Genomic DNA, 9,465 nt, shown 5'->3' with positions numbered 1-9,465 from the left:
CTGGTTCGCGGACTGTAATACAGAGTCAATTTTTTCCTCGATTCGGGATTCAACCGGTGACTTGGGATACCATAAATCTCCCAAGTGGCGACTCTGAATTAAATAAATCCCATTTTGATTGTCCTTTAATTGGAAAAACTCTCATTATGCCCTTGCGGGTGTAGGTAAAAAGGAGGTGTGACATAAGGGAATAGCTAAAACTGGTGAAAGTAGTTGCCAACCTACTACCCTTCCCCCGGCTCCTCGACCCAGACCCGGTAGACGTCCTGCTGCTCCTATTACTCTTGATAGTGATAACCCCTGTTTTCAATTTTCCGATAGTCAATTTTGCCATAATGTTGCACCACGTAAAAATTTAGATGATGAAACTATGAATGTTCTTTACCTAATCAAACTATCTTTGAAAATGATGAGGAAAATGAGATTAAGATGAAACCCAACCGGATTTAGATGATACACCTACTAGTCCTTTTAATAACTCAACTGATGTACCGCCCGACCCACCTATAGAAACCCCTAGTTTTAATAGACAACCTCCTAAATGCCTAGAAACATCATTAGTTTGGAATTTTTTTACTCAAGTAAGAGAACAAAATAAGGCTAAGTGTAAAACATGTGGGAAATTACTGGCGCATAAATATACTGGAGATCGTAGCGGCACGGGTAGTTTGACTAGGCACATAAAAACACACCCTAGAGATAAAATTAGATATTTACAAATGAAAGTGCACCTAGAGGGGACACGTGTAGATTGTGTGGATAGCCCTAGTACATGTTCAAATCTAGTTCAACCAGGAATTAACACTATGACCGGAGGTATTTTATATTACGATCAAAATAGAGATTGTGAAGAATTAGCAAAGATGGTTACCGTTATGTGCTTACCCTATTCTTTTCCTTCTAATTCTAATTGGGTGCATTATATTAGAAGAGTTTTTAATCCTACTTATAAAGGTTGGCCTCGCGCAATAGTTAAGAGCGATATTTATAAATATAAACATGAATATGAACAATATTTGCGGTATTTATTTACTCATATAACTAATCGGATTTCTATTACTACTGATATTGGTTGAAGTGGTAATGATTGTGATTATCTAACTGTTACAAGTCATTGGATAGATGAGGAGTGGACAATGTAAAAACGCATTATTGCGTATAGAATAATTAATTCACGTCACATATGTAAGTTTATAGCTAACACTGTTGCAGATATTTGTAGATATTTTTGCTTTAGAGATAAAATAATGACAATTTCTATGGATAATGCTGCTTGTAACGCTAGTGCTATAGGCATACTTACAACAACACTAAATCCTGCATTTAGGAATATATTCCATGTTAGTTGTATTTGCCATATTTATCATTTAATTGTCGATGATGGTATGCGAATTTTAAATTTAGAAATTGAAAAGGTTAGAATGGCTCTTAATTGGCTTTTTTATTCAAACCGTAGAAGTAGTATTAGAGATTATTTTAAAAAATGTGATGAATATGGCCTTAGAGAAAAAAAGATTCCTAAAGCTTGCCCGACTAGATGGAATTGTATGTACGAAAGTTTAGTAGTTGCATATAAATATAGAAACCCAATTAATGCAACGTTTAATGCTCGGGTAGGTGGTGAGAATGATGATGAAATGCTTACTACTCAAGATTGGACGAATGTTAAAATTCTTATAGATTTTTTAGAACATTTTCAAATTGCTACACATGCATTTTCTGGGCAATATTATCTTACTATTTCAAACTGTTTAGTTTATATTGCAGCACTATGTGATTTGTTTGTTGAATTTTCGGAGGGTGGGGAAATTTATCAACTTGCTATAAATGAAATGAAAGAAAAGTTTAAAAAATATTTTTTCCCTATCCCTCCTATTTATGGTGTTGCTGCAATGTTAAATCCTACAATGAAATTAGGAGGTCCTCATTTTTTGTACTCAAATATTTATAAGGCTTTAGATCTTTCAAATGAGGAATTTTCTACACTTGCAGATGCAAAAGCCTCAATTAAAATTAATGCTCAAATAATTTATAATGATTATCAATTTGCCTTAGAGCATGGTAGGCCAAATGTTCCAACTCCTACTTCGTCTAGTTCACAATCGTCTAAAAGAGTTGCGGGCTTAAAAACACTTAAATCCTGGACGGAGTTCAGGGGTTCTCAAGGTGATAATTATGATGAAACTTCACATCTAAATGAGCTTCAAGTTTATTTGTCGCAGGGACTTGAAAAGGAGAATCCAGACGGCACTTTTGATCTTTTGGAATGGTGGAAGGCAAGGGAAAAATATTTTCCGGTTCTTGCAAGGATGACTCGGGATATTTTATCTATTCAAGCTTCAACTGTTGCATCAGAGAGTGCTTTCAGTCAAGCAAGACTTCAAATAGGTGATCATAGAGCGTCTATGAGGGAGAGCTTGGAAAAATCTGTACTGTTCAGAGATTGGATCCGCTCGGAAAGAAGAAACTTTGGAATTGCGGAATCACAACCGGCGATAGATGAAGCTTATGAAGAAATGATGGCGGAACTTGCGGAGGATGCTGCTTCGCCCGGAAGTGGTGATGAACAAGCTTCTTTTCCACCATCACCAATGCAACCTCCTCCGAACTTTGAAGGATTTATAAGATTTGTTAGAGATACAATGTAGATTATAGTGTAACTTGTACTTTGGCACATCTTCTTTTAGTTTTTTCCCTTTTAATGGTGGTATTAGTACCTTGTTGTGCTCATTCCATTGGGGGAGGAAGACTAAGAAAGATATGTCATTTTTGGTAATAAAAATTATAAGACATGCCCTTGAATATCTTTTTGCAATATTTTTTTGTCTTTAACTTGCAATTATTTATAAGCTATAATATATATACATAACATACAATATATACTACAAGAAAATATATAAGGGAATATATATACATAACATACAATATATACTACAAGAAAATATATAAGGGAATATATATACATAACATAACATACTATATATATATATATATATATACATACTATATATATATATATATATATACTACAAAATATTATAAGAAATTATATTTGGAAATATATATACATAACATACTATATATAGTATACTATACTAGTATACTATATATATTATATATACTATACTAGTATACTATATATACTACAAAACAAGATTTTTCAAAATTCAAAATGAGGGCCTCACCCCCAATGACCACCAATGGCCATATTGCACAAATAGCCGGGTTTTTTTTCAATTTACAAAACTAATCTTCTCTAACACTATAAATACCCCTCTCCCTCTTCTTCATTTCAATACTCAATACTCATTTCTCAATCTAAATTTCTCTCAATCTCCAATTTTCAAGACTTCAAGTCTCAATCTTAATTTTCAAGTTACATCATGCCTCGTTCGGAAAGAGTGCGCTTATTTGTTTCGCACTACTATGAAGTGCTTGAAGAAAATGAAGAAGGCCAAATATTAAAATGCAAGAACTGTGGAAGAGTCTTAAATTTTCGTTCAGGGTGTACCACAGGCATTTTAAGGAGGCATATAACGTATTGTGTTGATGGTATTTATCCGCAAATTCGTCTTTAAGATATTTCAACAATTTGTGTTATTTTAAAATTATTAGACGTATTTATGCTTCATGTTGTACTTTCTTATTAATTTATTATGCATGGCAATTTAGTTTTACTATTGTTTTGTTATTTTACTTTTTCGTCAAGCACTTTAATAATTAGATTTCTACATATATGCTACATATATATTTTTTTATATAGCCATGATATGGTTTACAAGAAATTGCCTTAAATAAAAAAAATTAAAAAAAAAAGCCCGGAAATAGAAAAGCCCGTTAAGCCCGCTAAGCCCACGAGCCTGGCCCGTTTAGCCCAGGACCATATGGGCTTAGGCCCGTTACGGGCTGGTTCCACCCGTTGAGCCCACGAAGCCTGAGACCGACAGAGCCCAGGCCCGTTAAGCCGGCCCGTTTGACCCATTTAGGCCCGGGCCCGGCCCAAATACCTAACGAACCCTTAGAGGTTAAAAAAGGTTGCCGATTCAACAAAAACTTTTTTGCAATTTGTTAAAAGAAGTGATTTTGACCCTTGTCATTGAAAATCTAATTAGTTAATTTCAATCACAATGTTTTGATGGGAACTATATATAGTTTCTGCAGACAAAGTTAAAGAGAATATGACGTTTGAATTAACAGTTATTATAACTTTTAAATGCACTAAATTCTTTGCTTTTTATTGTTTATTTTGATAAGTAGTGCACGATCTAAAAGTTAATTATCATATTTAAATTCGATGAGTGGAAGGAAAAGGGGAAGAGAGTCATTTATCGAGCTACTTCCAGTAGGAAGTGGACAACGTTAATCTCCAATTATACTCTCTTTAACTAATTTCATCCAAGAAACATACATTAGATTTTTCTTTATCTTACTGTTATAACCTTTCAAATAAACAAAATGACTTGCATAAGTATTATTTCAGCAAAAAACTAAATTAAGTTCAGCACCTCTTTACAGAGACATACACAAGAAAACCAAGCAAATTTGACAGAAATGCTAACACATTGGATGACCTAATCCTAGTCTTAGCTGATAAACGTTATCACCAGAAATTATTCCACCAACAGTTTCCATTTAAAAAATAAATAAATAAAAGGTCCTTCAATTAAGGGTGCAGATACTGAAACTCTACACAAGCAAAACCTCAAAGGATAAAAACTACACTCTGTAAATCACCAAATGGATCCACGTCCTCGGTCTCATGTTTAACCTGCAAGATCAAAACGCTCAGTTTAGGAAACCCCAAATACAAAATCTTTAAATCTAAAGAAAAGGAAATAATTGAAGATACCTTTCTTGGAACCTGAAGATCCCAATAGCTCAGGTTTCTTTGACCAATATGGCTGAAACCTCTGTCTAGCATACTCCAAGTAATTGAAGTCTATCTTATTCACATGATGCTGGAAAAAGAGAGAAAATGAACTTTAAATTGGAATGTTAATTATTAAGGCATTTGCATTTGCACCAACAGACATGCTATTGGCTCTGCGCTAAGATAAATTCTCTCTTATTTTTGCTATCTGCATGTGACCACATCATTGGGCGAAAAAGCTCCGCCCACATTTGTATTTCCAAGCTCCGCAAACCAAGAAGATCCAAGAAATAACTAGTCATTTTAGAATAATTTATTGAGCATTGCACATAATATTAATACCCACTATGAACATCAGCAAGCCAGGAAGCTACCACATGAAATGATTTGGACATTCTAGAAAAGCAAATTTATAACGTTTGCTTACGATACAAGTTCCCAGTGTTTTCTTGAGAGCAAGAATCTATCAATTGTTGCCAGATTTCTGAAATTAAAGTTTCCACAGGCAGACTTGGTGTACAGCTTCAAGCTCCTACTTAGACTATGGATTGTTTTTTCCCGTACACAACTCAAACTACTCTAATTATTTCAGAATAGATAAGGTCAGGAGGAGTACCGATATTATTCCCCATAGACCCCAAAAAAGATGACTGGCAAGAGTATACTTCTCCACTTCTTGAGCTAATTTCTCCAGTTCGGGTTCACTGGGAGAGCCACCTGTTTACCAGACTAATACATCTGAGATTCGTAATGGATAAAAGATAGACAAGGCAAGATCTTGAGATTAACTAAATCTATAGTTGTTACAACTCTTTGTATACAGATATAAGCTTAAGTGCTCCATCATGAAATTTGACAGGTTCATATGATAAATGATAGAAGATGGAAGTTTTCACCTACCTGAACTACTTAAATATGCACGTAAAAATCTTTTCCGCTCCTCCAAACCTGCCACATATTGTAAGGGGCTTAATCATATTTAAAGTAAATACCCAAAAAGTACTTGCTAGGAGCATTTCGGGGAACCAGAACAGCAAAAGACATTTGCGCAAGATGATATACTATTGACTGACCGGGATACTTGCTGAAGTCCATGATATGAGGCGTTTCTGTATGATAGTCAGCAACCATTTCACAAAAGTGATTTGCAATATCAAATGCTACATGGTTGTAACCAGCATATTCATAGTCCTGTTAATAAGAAAAGATTTAAGACAGAAATTAAATCCAAATAATAACTTATAAAACAGTAATCAGCTCTGACAGTAAAATTATCAAGGTGATCCTGCTACAGAGATGAAGAGAATATAACAGACCAGATGATTGAGTGCTTTCTTATTAAAAAGGAAGCAGACATAAAAGCCACAGTGAACACTTCAGAAACCCACAAAGAAGCTTTACCGAAGCATTTCACCCCCAAACTGAATAAATTATTTCGTAGAAAGCCATAGAAACTGAGCAAGCAAAGAAGCTTCAGTAAGAATAAATAGATTTGACGGTATTTATGGTATCTTTTTGCTCCTTTCCAAGTGGATGAGCAATCAATGAACTAAAATACAAAGGCAAGAAACAAAACTGCAGCTCCAAAATAATTAAGAGCTTGATGAAGTTTTTGAAGCAGGACCCACCTACATCCTGCAGCAACAAGTCATGATACAAGCATTGCCTAGTAATTAGTCGTGGAAACACAAATCAGATTTAGATGTAATCAGCATGCATGCAAACATTCTTATAGCTAAAATCTGGGGAGGTATGCATATCATTTAGTTAATTACAAGCAGGACCCACCTACATCCTGCAGCAACAAGTCATGATACAAGCATTGCCTAGTAATTTAGTCGTGGAAACACAAATCAGATTTAGATGTAATCAGCATGCATGCAAACATTCTTATAGCTAAAATCTGGGGAGGTATGCATATCATTTAGTTAATTACATTGTGCCTCTAACTTTTCATCTGTACAGATCATCTATGATTTAGAAACTTAGTACTTACAATAAAGGTTATTGATCTTATCTCTTCATCCATCATTATGTTTCCATACTGCAAGTCATTGTGGCAGAATCCCATGCTTAGATGATTGCCAGCAAGACTCTTTTCCAATGCTGAAATCTCGTCTTGTAGATGGTCCAACTTGAAGTTCTTAGCTTCTTCAGCAGAAGCCAGACGTTTGGCCACATTAAGCCAATTGCTAGAGCATTAAGAGAAGAAAAGGTTGTTTAGTCATTTTGGCATATGAGAAACGTGATAATTTGGCATTTCTATTCATCAGATATGTAGTAAGAAGAAGAGCATACTGCAGTCTATCCCAGAGGATGACAGTCTTAGGACCAGGCATATCAAGCTCATGAAATTCTCTCATTTTGGCAGCAATCAAGGAAGATACCTCTGGATCATGCAGATCAGGAGCTGATAGTGTCTGAAATGCCAATAATGGAGATTGTATTATATTCGATTTATGCCCCTCATTCTCCTGAAGCATCAGTAATTACCAGTGCATCACAGATAATAATCAAGATGACGGGTAGGTTTTATAATAGTGCCAATGAAGCATGAGGAAACCCATAACCCCAGGGAAACTAGGCAAACTTCTGACCATCTAAGGAGCACTTACAGAGAAACTGCAACATGACAAACATGAGTGCGAAAGAAATGCTAGGCCTCATAATAGTTGGCTTGTGACCAAAGGAGGCCAGATCCTTCTGTCAAAGTATCAGTATGAATGGAAATGAAATATAAGAGTCGCTGACCATCTAAGCCAGCAACCACATCAGGTTTATCCAGAGGTGGCAAATTAGAACTTCATCAATACACAAACTCAAATATTGGGTGAATTATATAAAGAAACCACTAGGATGGGGCTCAAAGCCCTTAACTGAAACATTTAATCTTTTTTAAGGAGAGGCGTTGGAGCAACCAGAAAACTTGGAGCAATTTAGTTTAATCAAGCACTATTGTTAATCATGATAGGAATACACAAGTGGATATTAGGCACATGAGCATCAAGCTGGTTCACTTTTCGCATCATTCACCCAATTCCTCTCCTATTACCCTGAAACAATGTTCCTCTTTTCCCAGTCAGCATAAGGTCACTTGGTTGCAACTTGTGACCATGCAAAGCTGCCCTTAGCCCAGCAGCCCACTTCACACCATTATCCTTCATACTGTAGTCCATTTTTTGGGCGTTGGACCTTGCATTTTCATCAGAAAAAAAAAGTGTTTCTTTGTATAGTTTAGTGGAGTATCAGCAAGAAAGAAAAGCACATAAACGACATTGAGGATTATACCATATATTAATATTATCTAAATTAGACCTAGCATTGCATGATGCCAGAAAAGTCTCATTTTTTTTAATCACAAAGTATCAGCTAAAATGCATCATACCACCATTCTGATAGCAATCATAACAATAACAGAAACAACACCAAGGAGGAAAAAAGCATATTGACAATTACGAAGACGTTCACCATCACATACTCCATCTCTCCTAAAATTATCCATGTTAATTGCATTTTTACATATCCATGCAGTTAGCAAAAATTGTAAAATCTCAATCACAACAATACTTTATAACTAGCCAAAAAAGCTTTTTAGGAATAAAACCGAAAATGGTAAGCTGTTAGAAAAACTGACCCGAGCTCGAATGAACTCCTCAATACGACCATTGTTAAAGCGACCAAGCAAACGAGGTCCTTGACCTTGCTTAGACATGAATTCAAAAATCCTAATTTCATTCTGTCTATCAAAAAACACATCCACGCCTTTCCCATAGATCCTCACCAACACTTTCCTAGATCGCTGCTGCTCCGGATTCCTACTTGGCCATTTGATTTGATATACCATGTTAGTCATTGCACCCTTTAATCGAAACACATGTAATGCATTTGGATCCACTATATCGTCCCATACTGATGCCAATTTCTTTAATATCACCTTTGCCTCTTCTGGAATTACGTCTTCCTTGTTCTCTGATGCTGAATTTTCCATTGAAATGGCAATTGAAAATTTTGAAGCTAATTTAATAAACTAGTGAGGAATTTTGATGGGGTTGTTCATATTGGTGTATGAGTTTTGTTTCGTAATATGCTGGGGAATGTGCTGTCCTTTTTATTGCGTCCACGTGGCTCCTTCGGATTTTTCGAACTGATTAGATTGGATTTTGAGTTCCTAGGAATTTGACTTTGATATATATTATTGGTGTACGAGAAATACAATCTGCTCGATTTAGTGGACTGCAGTGCAAAAGAAACGACAACTTAATATTTCGGTTTTCTAAAATACATAAACCAAAAAAAATACTAGAAAATATTGTTTAATAAATTTATTGTAAGCTTTTTTATTAAACTGTTTTAATCACTCAAAACATCATTTTTTAAAAATTTTACGATTATTTTGGTGAGGGATAGGTGGATTTGATCCTCGCCACACGATAAAGGATGATGGGTTCACATATGCAACCTTACTTAAAGATATAATTCAAAGTCATTTAACTCGAGAATTCTTAATATTTTAATACTTATAGATATGGAAATAAAATATTAGTGTCTCTTTTTTTTCAAAATCACACGAATGGGTAAAACTATAATATATTGGA

At 35.1% G+C, this 9,465-nt stretch overlaps 1 protein-coding gene across 1 annotated transcript; it reads right to left on the bottom strand.

Annotated features, from left to right (window-relative positions):
- Positions 1 to 4,447: 4,447 nt before the first annotated feature.
- LOC104233632 (probable choline kinase 2) lies at positions 4,448 to 8,951 on the bottom strand. Its single transcript, XM_009787054.2, has 8 exons — positions 8,505 to 8,951; positions 7,169 to 7,290; positions 6,867 to 7,062; positions 5,944 to 6,061; positions 5,771 to 5,818; positions 5,487 to 5,587; positions 4,850 to 4,958; positions 4,448 to 4,768 (listed from the first exon to the last, which is right to left on the bottom strand). The coding sequence occupies exons 1-8, from the start codon at positions 8,856 to 8,858 to the stop codon at positions 4,764 to 4,766; spliced, it is 1,053 nt and encodes a 350-aa protein (XP_009785356.1). The 5' UTR covers positions 8,859 to 8,951; the 3' UTR covers positions 4,448 to 4,763.
- Positions 8,952 to 9,465: the final 514 nt, after the last annotated feature.

Source organism: Nicotiana sylvestris, chromosome 2, assembly GCF_000393655.2.
Source record: "Nicotiana sylvestris chromosome 2, ASM39365v2, whole genome shotgun sequence".
Taxonomy (NCBI): Eukaryota; Viridiplantae; Streptophyta; class Magnoliopsida; order Solanales; family Solanaceae; genus Nicotiana; species Nicotiana sylvestris.
The sequence above is the reverse complement of the archived record's forward strand: the minus strand, read 5'-3'. Positions and strand labels throughout refer to the sequence as shown.